This window comes from Triturus cristatus, chromosome 8 (genome assembly GCF_964204655.1).
Source record: "Triturus cristatus chromosome 8, aTriCri1.1, whole genome shotgun sequence".
Taxonomy (NCBI): domain Eukaryota; kingdom Metazoa; phylum Chordata; class Amphibia; order Caudata; family Salamandridae; genus Triturus; species Triturus cristatus.
The window spans coordinates 437111341-437129935 of NC_140591.1; the positions used below are offsets into that span (position 1 = coordinate 437111341).

General features: G+C 44.3%; 1 protein-coding gene across 1 annotated transcript in view; it reads right to left on the reverse strand.

Moving 5' to 3' along the window:
- The window catches only part of CPB2 (carboxypeptidase B2), a 138065-nt gene that overhangs the window by 85630 nt on the left and 33840 nt on the right, over positions 1-18595 (reverse strand). Inside the window, exon 2 of the mRNA XM_085621837.1 lies at positions 7179-7254. Coding sequence (XP_085477963.1) covers positions 7179-7254 — 76 coding nt within the window. The remainder of the gene's footprint in view (positions 1-7178; positions 7255-18595) is intronic.

Genomic DNA, 18595 nt, shown 5'->3' on the forward strand with positions numbered 1-18595 from the left:
GGCGTTCCCGTAGTCCAGCCGGCTGGTGACGAGGGCCTGGGTGACCGTCTTCCTAGTCTCGGTGGGGATCCAACGGAAGATCTTTCGCAGCATGCGCAGGGTGTTGAAGCACGAGGACGAAACGGCGTTGACTTGTCTGGACATTGAGAGAGAGGAGTCCAGGATGAAGCCCAGGTTGCGTGCGTGGTCCGTTGGCTTGGGGGTGGCGCCCAGGGCAGGGGGCCACCAGGAGTCGTCCCAGGCGGAGGGTGATGACCCCAGGATGAGAACCACCGTCTTGTCTGAGTTCAGTTTCAGGCGGCTGTTCTTCATCCATTCGGCGACATCTTTCATCCCTTCGTGTAGGCTGGCTCTGGCGGTGTCCGGGTTGTTGGTGAGGGAGAGGATCAGCTGGGTGTCATCGGCGTAGGTGATGATCTTGAGGTTGTGTTGGTGTGCAATGGCTGCGAGGGGGTTCATGTAGACGTTGAAGAGGGTGGGGCTGAGCGATGACCCCTGAGGAACGCCGCAGATGACTTCAGTGGCCGCGGACCGGAACGGGGGGAGGCGGACTCTCTGGCTTCTTCCGGCGAGGAATGAGGTGATCCACTCTAGGGCCTTCTCCTGGATTCCGGTGTTGTTCAGGCGTTGTACCAGGGTGCGGTGGCAGACAGTGTCGAATGCTGCGGAGAGGTCCAGGAGGATGAGGGCCGCTGTTTCCCCGTTGTCCAGTAGGGATCTGATGTCGTCTGTGGCTGCGATGAGGGCGGTCTCCGTGCTGTGGTTGGCTCGGAAACCGGACTGCGAGTGTTCGAGGGAGCCGTTGGTCTCAAGGAAGGCGGCTAGCTGTCTGTTGACGGTCTTCTCGATGACTTTGGCGGGAAACGGGAGGAGCGAGATGGGGCGGAAGTTCTTGAGGTCGGTGGGGTCTGCTGTAGGTTTCTTCAGCAGGGCGCTGATCTCGGCGTGTTTCCAGCAATCCGGGAAGGTGGCGGTTTTGAAGGAGGCGTTGATGATGTCGCGGAGTTGGGGTGCGATGATGTCGTCGGCCGAGTTGAAGATGTGGTGTGGACAGGGGTCCGTGGGGGATCCGGAGTGGATGGTGTTCATCGTGCGTGTTGTGTTTTCGGTGCTGACCGGGGTCCAGGTGCGGAGGGTGGCGGTGGGGGGCATCGGTTCGGTGGTGGGGTTCGTGGTTGGAGGGCCGAAGCTGTTGTGTATGTCGGCGATCTTGTCGTGGAAGAAGGCGGCGAGAGAGTCGCAGAGGTCCTGCGAGGGAGTGATGTCGTTGTTTCCGGCGTCGGGGTTGGAGAGCTCTTTGACGATGGTGAAGAGTTCTTTGCTGTTGCGGGTGTTGTTGTCCAATCGTTCCTTGAAGGCTGTCTTCTTCGTGGCGCGGATCAGTTGGTGGTGTTTGCGGGTGGCGTGTTTGAGGGCCGTCATGTTGTCTGTGGTCTGGTTGGTGCACCAGGTATTCTCCGAAAGCGGCAGTTCTTCTTGGAGGTGATGAGTTCGTCGGTGAACCAGGAGGTTTTCTTGCTGCCGTGTCTGCTGGGGGGGTTCTTCAGTGGTGCAAGGGCATCTGCGTAGTTGGTGATCCACTGCGTGAAGTTGTTGGCGGCTTCGTTGGGGTCCAGTGAGCTGGTGGGGGGGTTCTGGCTGAGGAAGGTGGTGAGCTGGTCGTTAGTGATCTTGTTCCAGTTCCTTCGAGGGGCTTGTTGCGGGTGGTGGTGGGTCGTCGTTTTTCTGAAGTTGAAGTGGACGCCGCCGTATCAATGTCAGGATCGATGGGGATGTCTCGTCAACCCCAGAGCTTCCCTAGGCAGCGGCCATTAGCGTTGGCTGCTTGCTAGCCCCCCCAGGGTGCCTAATATTTCAAAGTTGTACAAGGCATGTACTTACCATGACTAGCCCTCAAAAACTTGTTCTGCTATAAAGGCTATAACTGCTCTAATGAGAAAACCTAAAGTTCAGAATAAAATACTACTTCTGCTAACTCTGGTTTGGGATAGCCTACCAGAGTGATTTTTAGCCACTATGTTGAATATTTATTTAATAGCCAGTTCACTAGTGAAGGCAGAGATTTGTTAAATATTAAGGAAAACTAACTTTTAAAAATGTTAGACTGTGTCTGAACCTCCAGTGGGCTGATTACCATTAGCCTGGCAGCAGCTAGCCCCTAGCAGTGCTTCCGCATAATGAGGTGTGAAAACTGCTCCCAGAACAGAGACAATGGTTTAGATATTTTTGCTGGAAGACCTGGGTGCGAGTTATGTGACTTTTTTCAGCTCAGGAAGAGCAGCTAATGAGGTTTCAGGAAATTCATTTAGTTGGGACCACTGTGAGGCCAATCATTTTTAAGTAAAAGAAGTCAGGGGGAATAGAAGCCTTTGTTCCTTGGGACAGCTGTAGCTAGCTTGGCACCGGCCCAGTGTGTGGGTACGGGACTGGCTGGTACATCAGAAATAACCAAGGACAAAAGAGTGCTGTCATTGTGGATGTTACTCACAACATTGCACTGTGGGATTGTTTGAAGTAGGATAAACAGGATGTGCTGCAAAAGTGTCAAGGGTTGCCCTTGGGAGCTTTTTTTCATTGGTTAGGGATCATCCAGGAGTCGCACTCACCCACTGGCTAGAGAATGCTACAAAAGGGCTACCTCTCCCAAAGATCTTCAGAACACATCTGCACTTGCAGAAGAATAGAAGAGGACTGGATCTGCTGTCTGTCACCTATGTGGAGACTTGAGCGGCTGGAGCTGCTCCCACTTATGCCTACGACTGAGAAGTAAACATGAAGGGTCAGCTGGCTGACCTCTGTAGCTACAGTGTCCCAAGATAAGGTACAAATCAGCATGTAAAATGTGAGTCAATTAAGAAAAGACTGACTCAATAAATGAGTTATAAGGTGGAATTAAGAACTTATGAAAATGTATTTCAAAAGTGTAAAATATACTATATAGGATACGCAAATGGAGAAACTGGTGGCTTACATAGAAATAAACGGCATGAGCAAAGAAAAGTGACAAAATTAGAAAAAATGTTGAAGTCCCAAATGTGCAGCAAAATCAGTAAGCAATCGAACAGCATCTTCCCCATTCCCAAGTTTGAGGGTTTATATAGGAAATTTCCCCATAGACAAGCATGGATAGGGCAGAATCATCAAGGCAAGAAACACATTTTCAACAACTCAGAAATAAGACTTCAGAATCATCATACGGCCTTACCACATAAGCACTAACCCACTATATAAATTTTACGCATAAGAACTAACCCACTATATAAATATTACGCATAAGCACTAACTCACTATATAAATATGAATCCAGCCCTCTCTGACCTAATATCATCTGGAGGTGTCAGAACAAACTAGTTACATAACCAATAGTGAACCATTGTGAATGAATGCAACAGTGCATGCAGGAGGGAGAACCTTGGAGAAAAAATACAATACCAAGCCCATGCTAGAGACTCTTCTTCTAGAACAGTGTCAATTGGAAATAAACAAAAATGACTTGCTTGACTACGGACAGCAGGAATAATAAACAGAGCACAAACATGAGACAACCATTTTGAACAAGATGGCATTGAAGCCTAGCTGAGGTCTAATTAGCGAAAGCCATGAAAATGCACTTTAATAGGCCATGGTAAAATTGTTTCAAAACAATAACATCATGTCAGTGTATACATATGAAACTGAATATAGATTAATATTCTGCATATTATTAATAATGCACACATTTAATGAATGCACAAAAGCTTCTTCAACTCCAAAACCAATGGCTTCAGCTGGACCACTTCAAATGACTATCCAACTTTGACAGGACTTTGCTGGACACAGACTGCAGCATTGCTTTGCTGGAGGATTTTGACACCTGTTTTTTGACTAATTCAGAAGGTAAACTCATTGACCGGAGTGACCTTCTTGGGTTATCTGATTTCTGCTTCATCACAGTCGGCCTGAAATCAAACTTAGGTCCTGGTCAACTGCTAACAGTAATTTCTGATTGGTGCTTTACTTATTCTTGACACATTTTGTCCTAAAACTTTAAAAAGCCATTTCTATTGCCCCCCTTACTCATTTTAGTGTTTTTTTTCTTATTGAATATTACTTTATTTTTAGAAATTGGTTGTGGGATTTTATTGGGTTGTGTTTTCACTTTTCAATTGTTTTGGTACCGTTAAATACTTTAAACACTTTTCCGTAAGTTAATTCTGTCTGCTCTGTGTCATAGTTACCAGGGGTTGAGCCCAGGTTTATTTCAAAACTTGTGCGTTGGGCCTAAAAAGGATTTAGGACTTATTACTTGGGAATAACACATCCTTTCCAGCTAATAACACATTTTCTGACAAATACATTATCTGTTCTAATGGTCACATATTCTATTCTTCAACAATGCTTTCCCCCAAAGAGAGGCGATAATTAATCTCACTGCTGTTAGGATTTGGTTGCACAGCTATACATGATCTAGGTTTATTGTATCTTCCCCATCGTTATGTCTCCCAAACAAAAAGTGCAAAAGGATAAATTGAAATGTCTTCCCTGCCATAGCTCTCACTACTCTCCCACTACTGTCTTCACCTCACCCAATAACAGGCCAATTGCTTGTACAGGAAATCACATCTGCCCCCATGTTCTTTCCAGCATCTATCCAGTATTGCTTACTGCAAAATTCTTTATTCTGGCATGAGTGTAGTATCTTTTACAGAGTATTTTTTAGATGTAAACCATTTAAAATAAAGATTCAGCTGTGTATCATCTGCTACTCTTTTCCAGAGACTCCCCTCTCCATAAACTCCCTCGACCTAATAACCTGTAAAATACATTTGCACGAAAGCAGTAAATAGTCTAATTGCTCCCAAATTCGTTTTTCTGTATTTAGTTGCATGGATTAACATGTAAGCATGATAGGACTGGGACAGGAAATAGGCCCAAACATCATAATAACAGCGGCCCTTGTTAGTGGATTAGATAGCTGAAAAATGTGGCCAATATTTGCAAATTGGGGCAGTTTTGAACTTGTAAAGACTCTGTATATGTGTTATGGAAGATATAGAAGATTGCATGCATTTGGGTTTGCTACAGGCAATGTTTGTTTCAAAATCATGAAAATCTACTTTAAAAACCAGCCCACCAGACCATAAAACAGAACAAACAGCCACAAAACTGGTCCACAAAACTGACTTCTCAGACCAGCCTATCCAGTACTCCCTGTTGTCCTTGATGCCAGTCCGACCCCACATCCATCTAATCTAAGTTGGCAGTAATAAAGCATTGCACCCTCTTACAGTTGAACATCTTAGTCACAGCTGTGAATGGATTTAATTCACCCTCCCAAACATATCCTTTACCATTCTACAACCCCCATGTTTACACTTTGCACAGTTGTCAAGAGCTGGGATAGACCTCCCTTACTGAACAACCAGCCCCATGTTTGCCGAAATCCCTTGGTACTCAGATGATTGTCTATGGATCTTGGCCTATGCTGTTCCTGGCGCCATAACATGTCCCCAAGGTTGCAGGCAGATAAAGCGTTGAATGAAGTCCCATCAATTTTCTGTTGAGAAGATGATGTAATATGAGTTGTCCTATAGTACCCCTTTATATCTGGGCATGCTAACACCTGCTATTCGCTAAGCTCCATGAGAATTTTCCAAGTTACCCTTGCTTTCTTTACATCCTAGCTAAAAGTAGAGATAGGCTGTAAGTATCTAAGATCAGGTGTCAGAAACCCCATGGTTATAGTCTGAAAGTTGCACAGTAGGCGGGGAAGGAATATGTTTAACATTGATACTCTCCCTAGCCCCTGTTATATACACACAAAGCCCATGGCAAACCCACTAGAGTGCCGATCAACTATTCATCGCTCTTTCTCCAGCTGCAATGTTAAAGGCTAGCATCTCAGGTGTGCCTGTTTTTGTTTCAGTTTGATTCCACTTGGAATGCTAGAACGGACATTTTGTAGGTAATGCAGGGTGAGCATTATTTAGTTGGTAAACTGGCACAGCCTGTCTTTGCCTCTCTGCCCTCACTAAGATGCTCTAATGTCCCTATCTGCTCTGATAGTTGCCGCAAGAGGCTCGACCTGGGAAAAATAGCGGGACCAGTGGCCACCCCTGCTTTCATCCCCTTTCCAATAGCATTTTATTTGAAAGATTTCCATTTACTAACACCTTGACCATTGGGGTGGCATCATTTGCCATAATCCACTTATAAGATCACGGGCATGCGTCAACAAGTAATCATTTTCAGAAAGAACCATTCAAGGCAGTCAAGGCCTTGTTGTTATCAAAAGACAAAAGCCTAGGTCGAGCAACTCTGGTTTGATGGTTACCGAGAATACAATTTTTGCTGATGGAAGAGAGGCCTGAACCATGGGAAGAACAGTGAAGTATGCAAATTTGTTTGACAGTGATCTAGAGACAGGCAGGCCAGGAAGTGAGGTGTTGAGGGTAGATGAAGTGCGAATTTGGGTGTTGAGATTCTCAAGTTGTCTCACTGCCACGTTCTCTGTTCTCTAAATCTTCCAAATCAACGCATAGATTGCTTACTTGCTACGATGGATCTTCGTATATGCCAGGCGCGTCTGTTGCTGGCAGAGTTTTAGCACAGTGAATTAAAAGAATTGTAAAACATATCCAATATATAAATGTTTGGTACATTTCCAAAAACCAAATCAAAATCATGAGACAAGCAGAGTCAAGAGCAAGTGGTTAAAAAGTTAAAAACATTTCGTGCAGAAATAGTTGGTGGAGGCTAACACCTAGAGGTCACCTAGAGGTCACTATGCTCAGATATTGTCCCATCTCCGAGGATACAGCTATTGAGTCCTAAAACCAAAGCAGGCCCACAACGAATGCAGCCAGTCACAAAATCTCCTGGTGCTCAACAAACGTGGCATTCTAAAAGGAAATACATCTTGCATGTCGGTTATGAAAGCAGACAAGAAATTAAACCATCCACAAGCTTATGGGGAGAGCAATGAACAATGTGTGGAGTTAAAATGCAAAGAATTGATTCTGGAAAACAAATGCTCTATTAATTCGCTGCTGTTATTTGGAAAGGGTAAACCGAAAAAAATCATGCCTGCCAATCACAATTTGAGTAATTCACGGCAATGGAGTCGTGTCGCACGTGCTTTGATTAACTCACTCACAGGCAGCTGGGTGATTTCACTCACACTTTGTGACATACTGTACCTCAAACATGGCGGTCAAATTCTTCATCACCTCAGCTTGCCTTTCATTCCGCGGGGTGACGGACAGAACCTGCCCACTGGGAAGAAAACACATGACATATTCAGAAAGGTGAATGAGGCAAGAAATCTCTTCTTAGAACCCCTGAGTAACAGTAGACACGCGAGAAACGAACCTCCTCAGGGTATGCCTATCATGTGTGTGGCTCTAACAACACAATAATAATTTAATTCAGTGTAAACTGCAAAACTATGACTTTAATGGCACTCGCGAGCACTGTGTGTGTACCTTGGTTTAGATGTATGACTATAGGAATATATACATGTTTGTATTCATTATTTGGATATGTTTTAAGTTACTTTCGTTTTACTCAAACGCACCGTATGAATGAGATACATTACACAAGTTTTAATGAAAGTCACACACATCAAGCTGTTGTTTTCAGTACCCCACGCCTATTGTCGACACGGGCGACAGGGGGGTACTTTGTTTACATACAGAGTTGCGAAATACCTCGAATTGTTAAAGAAAAACATCGTTTCTCAATGCTCGTCTGTATTGTGGAAGACTATGGGCCTTAGAGTTTAGCAGACGGACGGGAAAATACGTCAAAATGCGGGTGATATCCTGTCAGGCGTAGTAAAAGTGTCATAGCCTATAATGCACTTGTAATACGGAGGACGGGAGTTTGTGACGCGGTATCCTGTCTGCCCCACTCTAAGTAAGGCCCTATATTGGTAAAAGTCAAGAAACCAACATTTTAGAAACACACCACTTCATTTGGCTTTCAGAAAGTGAGGGGAAAAACAACTCCCCTGACAAAGGAATATTTGGGCTCAGTATGTACCCTTTTTATCTGCACCCGTTTACAGTCCACACTAGGATCCCACAAGTGGACATACGGCAAATAGTAATAACAAGCATTGGCATAGCCAATAGGTTTCGCCCTTGGGACCTTATAACTGTTTAGCCATGCAAGGGTTGCTGTTGCACCAAGGATATTGTGCTGCATAACTAAATACTTATAAGGTCCCAAAAGCGAGACCTATTGCCTATGCCAATGCGTGTTGATGGTTTTCTTAACAATCTGTAAACCGAATTGTTAATTACTTTATTCATCTGATACAACGAGTTTGTGAAGAGAAATGACGTTGCAAACTGGAGAGAGCATAGTGAGAGACGATGAGGAAGCGCAGAAGTATTTATTAACTAGAAAGTGGAAACGTCGCGAGAGGCAGCTGAGGAGAGCAATTGCCTTAACCGTCACAGACCGAAGTGCTATATATCAGATGTCCGCGCTCAGTGCCAACATTCGACCCGTGCGCGTACAATGTCAACATTCCGTCCGCGCGCACAGCCTCAACATTCGTTCTGTGCGCGAGCGCCAGCTGACATTGCAGCAGAAAGGCAAGGAAAGAGGTAAAGCTGGAGAGTGTACATGCCCTTGGCTCGTGGAGACCTGTTGGGGTGTCTGGGTAAAGAGATACATTATCAAACGTCAGACTCTCTCATCAGTCATCAACATCTGCCAATCAGCAGTAAGAGGTGCTCTGCCTCAGCTGCAGGGAATGCGATCTACCCCGGCATTAGGGACTGACAAATATAGATTCAATTATAAAACAAAGTCTAAAAAAACACACACAGTGAAAGCAGCTGGAGGGCCGCGCTCGCTCCGCCTCGTACACAACCTGCGTGTCTATACAGAGGTACAGTAAGGATGACTTGGAGAGCTGTGCACAGAGCCGTCTCTGTGCCAGCAGAAGGATGGAGCACACAGACAACCCAGCATAAACAACACACACACACTCAGACAGCCACAGCAAAGCCCCGGGCTTAGAACACGGCAGATGGTGCCTCCATGCACTGCAAAGGGAGGAGGCCAACGCACAACTGCAGGTGAGACCCAAGCTTTGTGGCCACACATGCCAGAGGCCTGAACCCCCATACAATGGCCGTGGTGATATTAAGTGAGGGGAGCACCCCATGCAACAGTGCCAGCCAGAGGAGAACAAAAGCTGCAATTGCTGCCAACATAAGTGAAGATGTAGACAAAGGCAACGAGATGTGGGACCGATCCACACTGTCAGCTAAAATATGAGGGTTATAGACACTTGAGAGGAATTTTGAGGCTTAGATGCACTGGTAGAAGCGAACAGAAGCAAACAGACAAATCTGCACTACCATATATGTAAATATGTAATGTAAATACGGTGCTCATGTACAGCGCTACCTTCGGGTCGAGTTCGCGCTATATCAAAGAAGCAAAACAAAAACAAAACAAAAAAAACAAGTCACGAAAGTGAGCGCACACGAACCATATTCCAAAAAGGGGGGAGGGAGATGCGAGCAGAGCATATGGTGAGCACTTTCGCGAGGGAGGAGGGAGATGCAAGCAGAGCATATGGTGAGCACTTTTGCGGCCGCTTTGATGTTCTCAGTGGCCGCGCGGCTCACTGAGTACATCAAAGCGACCGCGAAAGTGATCATGTAGGCGGACAAATGGTGCGCGCGCCCGGCGGCGCACATGCACTGTAGCTAGAGGCCTGCAAAAGCCACTAGTTTGCACTTCCAAATCCCGCTTACTAAAGCTCTCGCCAGAGCAGCGCTAAAGCACTGGCTCAGGCGAGACCTAAAAAGGGCTATGCGTACCTCTGTTTTTGTTCCACTGTCAGGAACCGTGACATCTCTGCCGTACTATATCCAGTGACTATTGTTTCAAAGAAAAAATCCTAAAGAAATGTTCTTGATTCAAGCTAATAGAATGCTACTGTACCCGCAGACTATCAAGGGTGTAACCCTTGCAGTGCCACTGTAGCCATACCCCTTCTCTGTCACTAGAGGCGCACCACTTTAAACGGCAACCATCCTTGCTATGGTGAGCAACTTACAGGTGAGTTGAGAATTGCCTCACAACAGTATAGTGGGCTCTTACACAGAAGTCAGGAGGATGGGGTAAATTGTGGCACAAGAAGCTTAATTGGCTGCAAGACTCTGGTGGTGCAAGGGCTGGCAGAAGACACGTTTTACCTTTTTCATCTTGGTCATGACACCTTAAGATATCCTAACATTCTTGGAATTAATTAAGGAGGTAAGGACTGTGGCCTACAGAACAATTGAAGATGAGTTAATACTGATGGCAATTTTTACTAGTTGTACAAACTGTGTACTGAGATATGTTCCATATCAAGGTATTGTTAATATAACTACCGGGTGATTTATAAAGTAGGTGGGATTTTACTTCACTTGGGTATTAATTCACATGTAATATTAAGACACTGAAGGGATAATTTGAAATGTTGTGCTATGGAACATGTATTTGAGCAGTGTTTGTGACTAGGCCTGGGCGGCAAATTCCGTTCCGCTCGCGGAATTTGCGTAATTTGCGTAATTTCGCGTTCCGCGGAGAACGCGAAATTGCTCAAAAGTCTGCTTTCCGTGATTTCGCGAAATTTTTGCTTGCTCGCGTTCTCAAAATGCATGTTCGCGAGATATTTCTCCTCGAGCACGCAAAAAGCAATTGCGAACAGGAAAAAAGCATCGCGAACAAGCAATTCCGCGTGTTCGCGGAATTTCTGCGTGTTCGCGGAGATTTTTTACCGTTTCGCGGAGATTTGCGTAACACAATTCCGCAAATTCCGCCCACCCCTATTTGTGACTAGCCACAGGTTTGCCCATAAAGGATTTTAGAGATTCTTAAATATACTTGAACATAATAGCGATTATTTCTACAGAGGACCAGATTAAGGTCAGTCCCTCGTGTTTTCACACAGTAGTGATGATAATCGGTTGTCAAGAACCTTTGCTTTTTTGCTTTTTTCTGGGTTTACAAGAAAACATATATCCAAGGTGAAGTTTCACATATGCGATAAATAGATCCTTACTGTGTGCATATCAAGTTCACATGCTAATTGCTGATACGTTACTTGGCGCTTAACTCAACAAGCTTGCAAAGCAACTCATGCAACCAAGAAACAAGCATTTACAATGCAACGGTCTCGGCATTGTTAAAGTTAGAGCTATTGGCATTGCTCATGACAATGCCGTTTCTTTAAATGTTTTAAAAACAAAAACATAAACAAAAATAATGTCATGAGCAATGCCAATAGCTCTAACTTTACCAATGCCGAGACCATTGCATTGTAAATGCTTGTTATGACAGTTTGCCACATGGTGGCACTTTTTGTTTCATTTAAAAACTGCAAAAAATAAGCACCCTTTCTCGTTCGCCTTTCCATCATAACCAACACTGTAAAGCGCTCCGAAACCTTACTCTGTCAAGAAGCGCTATTAGAAGAACGATAGATAAATACACATCCTCTCCAGCAGCGTTGGTAATCTCTGCCGAGAAGCCAGGTATTGAATGGGTGCAAGCTCGGCCCTTCTTTCGGCAGTCGAAGGCTGCTCTCTCCCAGGCAGGGCCATGGCACACAGCAGCTGCTAACAGTTTTATGTGTATGGATACCATTATTTATACGATCTTCATTTTCACTGGCTCTTAAGGAATGATAGCAAAAAAAGCACCTTTGCTGCATTAAATACAATGGTACTATGATTTTAGTCGCAGGACCGGCTGAGGTGGATTGATCACAGAAACAAAGCTTTTTAAAAGTGGATGATGCCCGAGCAAGGAAGCGCTGTGGGAGATCACAACACACAGGAGGGGGCGTGCCGAGATTTACAAACCGGTCCCAGGAGTAGCAAGGGTCTGAATCAGACGGATTCCGTCCACGCTCTGGACTTGACGTCCTCCTTATCAGCTACCTTACAGGTCAGACACCCCGCAGCCATCAGACTCGAGGAAGAGACAGACCTCGCTGATGTGCAGCGGGCTCCAGTCCAATGTAGGAACATAATACGCAACTGAACTCGGAGCAGGCAGACCCTCGCTGCAGTGTTCGCGTTTAGGCATTATTTGAAAATGGTTTGAATACTGTGTGTTTAAAGTACCAGAAGTCTACTTTAGTATTTTACACCTTGTCTCACTGAATTAGGAGCAGCCTTCACTGGGAACTTAGCGAGCCACTTACGATCCAATCATTAACCAGCGTAGTGCGGGCCTCCCACTTAAATACGCGGCGGAGGAGTGACGTTTACTAAAAGATTTACATTTCCGAACAGAAAAGGTCCACATGGGAAAATAATCAGTGCTAGATCAATATATTAACATATGTGCTTTGTCCAATGGCTTGCTGTGGTCCAAAACACTGACAAAAGAGCAGCACAACGGACTAGGGTAAACTGACTAAGCGAATGTTATGCATAGGAATTAAAACTGCCTGAGTGCCCTCCGCTGGGTGGTACTTAAACAAGGCCCAGGAGCCCATTAGAGATGGACACTGCGAGAGGGCACTTCTCCCGCCTTGTCAAGTAGGAGATATCGGTCTGTGGGCTGCCAAGCACGTCATTTTCGGATTCCCCCGAATCCGAAAAGGACGGGGCCTGATCGGAGAGAGGATCCTCTTCTCCAATGGCTGGCCAGCATTCAAGAGGCCAGCCAATGGAGAAGAGGAGAGAAGAGGGGCGGGTTCAAGCCCCTCTTCTCCAAAACATTAAATCTCCGGACTTCCGGTTCTGCCTTCGGCAGACCGGATGGTCCAGAGACCTAAAAATCACTGTCTTGATTTATTTACGAACAATTTTATATAGAAGCACATTCCATTAATGGCAGATTTGAAAGCTCAAACAAAACGAATTGCATGAAAAGATAAACAAGGAAGAGATCTGTTACAATGTCAAAACAAGCACTTATAAAAGCAATAGAGAGGTAAGAGGCAGGGTATCGGTGTGTGTCAGAGTCTAAGGCTGGATGAATAGATCTGTAGAAGCATGATGTTGTGCAAACGCATAGTTGTATTTCTGAAAGAGTGAAAGGGTGAGGATGGATAACAATAAAACGATGAGGGTGGGTGTATTAATAGATGGATGGATGTGAATGTGAGAAAAAATCTGAAATAATGACCATAGAAGGATAAATGGTTGTACATATAATAATAATAATAATGAAGTATTTTCTAAAGCGCCTGGTTACACTATACGGGGTGTCCCCACCAGGGCTGGACTGGCCGTAGCGGGCAACGGGCAATCCCCCGGTGCGCCGCACGGGTGGGGGCCGGTTTTGGGCCCCTCGGTGCCGTTTTTGTTACAGGGACGTTTTTGCAGCATAGCTGCAAAATCGGCCCTGTAAGAAAATCGGCCGAAAACCAGCCCTCGCAAACAGCTCGGCGGCACCCCCAAGCCCCGGGGGGCTGACCGAGCACTTTGCCAGGGCTGGTTTTGGTTCCCAGTCCGGCCCTGGTCCCCACGCTACCTAAGCTACAGCAGAATACAATAGAGAGCAGAGATTCACCCCAATAATTTAAGGTGAACTAAACAGCTATGTTTGAAGTCTGTTCCTTAGAACAGATTCTTGTAAAAAGAAAAGATGAACCAATGAGAGTGCAAAAGTGCAGGTATGGATGGTACAGACCAGTGGTAAAATATTAGGTGATTGAATATAGCTATGTGGCTGGATGATCAGTGAATGGCTTGTCGAATGGATTTGGGAATAGCAGTGGAAGGACGGAAGAATGAAGACAATAAAATCTATGTCTAATATGGGAGAAGATGGATTTCCCATTGATTACCAGCAATATGGGCTGGTGAATGGTACAACTGGAGCGTATTTGCACATAAGAAGACTGATCCATCATGCTAAGACTTGGCAGGAACACAACATCCCACAAAGGCTGGGAAGTGTTAAGGATGCGCGTACAAGAGACAGCAGAGGTTGGCGGTGGAAGTATACATGCACAAGAAGTTGACAGCAACTTAAAATGGTGGACAGTGATCAGTAGTATGTACATGAAGAGACAGGGCTTAGAGTCCTGGTACGTGGAAGTGGCATTAACAAGAAGGCTCAACATCTGCAAGTGCTGTAAAGTGCTGAGATGTATGTGCAAGAGCACATAGATCACAGAGGCTTACATGTTGGACACTGGTATGTTGCATGTACAAGAGGACCACAGGGTATACAACTACAAGGAAGAGGTAAGATTCATTTACAAGAAAACGCTTACAGTGCCAATCCGTGTGGGTAATTACTGAGGCATCTATATGCTGCCTATGAAGTTCTTATTTAAGAAGGCATGTAAGATGTCCCCAGATGCGCCACCGTTTTTGAGCATATGTTCAGTATTAAGAGGAAAAATTGGTATAACAAATGTCAGGGTGCAGTGAGTGTGATGTGCCATCGTCTGCTGTGTTCACATACAATGACCTTTCATTAGTAAAGTTGGCACCTCTCTCCCAGGTCTAATCTTACCCCTTTGACTTTAGATTGAGCTGGACATATTTACATTGTGTTTTTCTTCTCAATAACCATTCCCTTGGGGTGGTAGTATAGCTATAGTTTTGTAATTTAATCAATTCCTATCTAGATACGCCGCTATCTTTGCACTAACAAACTGCAGATGATTGTCCAAGAACACACATGCAGGCAACCCCTCATGACAACCAAAATTATTGACAAACATTGTAACTACAACAGATGTCACCATGCTGACACCTGGCCACTTCAAATAAAGGCCAACTAATACCATTGTAAAAATTTCCTTTTGCGTCATAATCCACCTTCAATGTCCTCCACATTTCCCTCTGCACTATAATCCCCACCCCTAACTTCCTCCAGGTTCTTTTTGAGACTTACACATGCAGTAAACTCAAGGCAAACGGCTTAGCTAGCTTGTCACTGTTACTACACAAGGAACAGTTACAAACCCGCTGGTCAGCCATCATGTCAGCCCAAGCAATCAAAAATATTCCCTTTCCCTCATTTTTGTTCCAGACCTCCATTTAATGATGAATGTTCCTTCTCAATTCAAATGTATTTATTTATTTATTTATATCATTTGTTGAGTGTAACTGTCGCCGAACTAGTATCCTGGCACTAAGCAACGTAAGTAGGTACTACTGCCTGACAAAACCCAAACAGAGAGAAAGAAACAAGACTGCATTACTTGGGGAATAGCCATGTCTTCAGTGCTTTCCTGAAGTGCAACAGATCCATTTTGGCTCTGAGAAATGGCAGCAGCTTATTCCAGAGTTGGGCCGCCTTGACTGAGAAAGCCACTCCCCTTTGTCTGGTCTTCCGAAACTTATTAATACAAGCTACGTTTGCAGTACTAGAGCAGAGGGGTCGTCCTGGGGTATACCCCTTCAATTGTTGTTGGAGGGGCACTGGACCAATGCCTTGTAGTGCATTAAAGACAATCCTCTGCTTCAAAGGTAGCCAATGCAATTCTTTCAAAGCATTAGATGCTGAGGATCTACGAGGTCTCTTTAGGGGACGTTTTGCTACAGCCACCTGGACTCCGTACAGTCTGTTGAGCCGGTAGTCAGGAGACCCCAGTAACAAGGCATTACAAACGTCCAGGCAACTAAGTATGCCACTAGAAGTGATTTAGCTTGGGTGGGCAGTAGCGGTGGCAGCTTCCTAAGACTAAGAATGAAATTATTTATTGTTTCAATTAATTAAAATTGTTACAAAAGACTGGCCGTAGTGTCTCAATCCGCGCACCTTCTTCGATCGTGAATAAAACATAATTAAACCATTTCATTTAACAAGTCAAATGATCACAAAACATGACATTAAGAGACAATAAAATGAGATGTATGTTCACTAGTTTGAAGCTGTCTCCAGCCTGTAGTCCTTGACTGAATCTTTACTTATACGTTCTTTCAGCTGGTGTGCACATTTCGCTAGTCTGGCCAGTTCCATTGGAATCTCCAAATTAAAAAGAGGTTTCATTGCATCTGTGCAGGTACGAGTATCATATTTTAAAAACAGAGGTTTCAGTAAAGTGCGACGTGCATGGTTCAGTCGGTGGCAGATGCAAACCAAGTGAGCCATAGATTCCTCATACAGATGACACAGTCTGCAGGTGGTAACCGCCTCTAGTGTCTTCCAAGGAGTATTTATGTCTTTTATTGGCAGTACCATAAGTCTGACTGACAGAATTTGCTTTAAAACTGTTGTATTCAAGGCTGAGTCAAGATATGGCTGTCTCAGTTTATCCTGGTAGGAACTACCTAAGAGCCCAATATTGCTGCTGGAGGACTCTATTAGCCTCATGTCGTCTTCCTTAGATAGTAGTCTGACTTGTTTCTTTAAAATGGATTTTAAAATTACAGGTTGGTGAATAAAATCCCGCCAATTTGACAGGTCAAGGTGCAGTTCAGTGCAGGCAGTAAGAAGGCCGTTGGCCCAGGAATTTTTACCATTCATGAAAATTTCCTTTAAAATTGCTTTCATTGTGTTTGGTGGTGCTGCACAGGCCCCTCGATAGTACACAATAATCGATGCCCAATGTTCATAAGATTGTTTATTTAACCCGAATTCCAGCTGTACCAAGGCATTCTGGGCATGGCCGGGTATCTGAAAAATCGGTTTAAATGCTCGTCAGTTGGCAAACTCCCGGGTGTTAATTAATGCAACAGGAAATACTAATTGGCCATATATGATTGAAGGAAGTAACTTGGCTCTTATAACCTTTCGGATAGGCTCAGTTGTCGGAGTGCGCAGTTTGGGGTTCAGTTTGCAAAGGGCATACGTCACCGCCTTAGGTTTTGATTCTATAGATGCAATATGTGCTGTGGGCTTGCCCTTGCTCATGATCCAAACCCCCAGATAATTATATTTAGTTGTTGTTGCTATTTTCAAATTGCCCATTCTCCATTGATGTTTGAGTTTATAGGCGTGCTTTCCAAAAATGACTACCTTTGTTTTGCCTGCGTTTGCTGTTAGATCATTTTCGCTGTTATAGATGCTTAGTGCATCCAGTGCTCTTTGCATACCCATCTTAGTATGGTCCATTAGCACCATGTTGTCTACATACTGCATTAGGAACAGTCTAGTTACCCCAATATGTAGGAACACAAAGCATGTGCCTGACACTTTTGCTACATGGTTTTCTAGAGACAGCTTATTATCAAACATGACTCCTAAATTCCGGATCGTATCAGATCGCAACAATTTGTCTCCAGCGAAAGAGGTCAGAAACTGGGGGACAAAATCATGGGGATCTTACTTGCTGAGTAACAGAGAAATTCTGTTTTATCCCCGTTGAGCTTTAATCAGTTCATATTCATCCAACTGACAATGTCCAGCATGCCTTGCTGAGCCATCATAATTGTCTCTCATTGATTATGATTGAAGGACAGAATCAGCTGGGTGTCATCAGCATATTTAATCAACTTAATTCCATGTTCTTTTATAAACATGATAGGTGCCCTCAGGAAAAAATATTAAACAAAACAGGACTGAGTACTGAGCCCTGTGGTACCCCTTGTTGTACCTTTTCAAACTCTGAGCAGTAGGGGGATAGAGCGACACCTGTCAGATAAATAGGACTTAATCCATCTTATTGCTATACCTCCCACTCTGATTGAGGCTAACCTGGCCAACCATGTGAAAGGCAGCCGGCAGATGAAGCATAATCAAGACTGCCGACTGTCCACTATCAACCTGAAACCGTAGCTCATCCAGGGCAACTAGCAGAGCCTTTTCTGTCCCATGCCCTGGACGGAATCCAAATTGGTCATCCTCCATGAAAGAGGAGTGGGATTCCAGTTATTGCGATAGTCTTCTACTAACAAATCATTTCAGAATCTCAATAGGAAAGGAGAGGAGTGAGATAGGCCAATAATTACTCAAGACTGTTGGATCTGCTGATGGTTTCTTTAAAAGAGGGGTGACCATTGCTCCATGTGACAACAAAAGTAAGCAGAGTATAATGCATTTTAAGCTATTCTGTAATTTCTATAAGAATCTTAGATGTTTTTATTTGAAGCCTCTCTTTGTCACCCATAATATCAGGTCACATAAAGTAGCGATGAAGGACTTTTTGGTGGCATTGGGTGACCCCTTAACTTGTTATAGTGTTGCCCTGTTTATTTTGAAAGCAATCAATATGAGAAAAACCTTGAGTATCTAGCAGAAAGGAAATGACATGATTCTATGGGACTTCAGAATACTAGTATTAGATTTTTATTAGTAATTTTAAGGTTTTGATTTATTGGTGATGTACTAATATGAATTTGGATGTTATGTTTTTAATATAAGAAAATAAATGATTTTACCAATTTGATTGCACCTATTTATAAAAATATGTTTATCTTAATATGACTGTACTTTTATGACTATCTTCTGATAGACGAATAAAGAATTAAAACCGAACCGACCATTGCTCTCTTCCAGCTCTGTAGCACCGTACCCGACTCCAGGGACTGTCTGCACAATTCTAATAAGGAAAGGAGGAACTAATCTCCTAACTCCTTTAATCCTCAGGGAATTGGGTCCAGGGAAGAGCCTGAAGCACTGGCTTTAGTAATATCCAGAACGGTCTCTTCCAGGATTGTGTCAATGGTATACAGCCTACAGATAG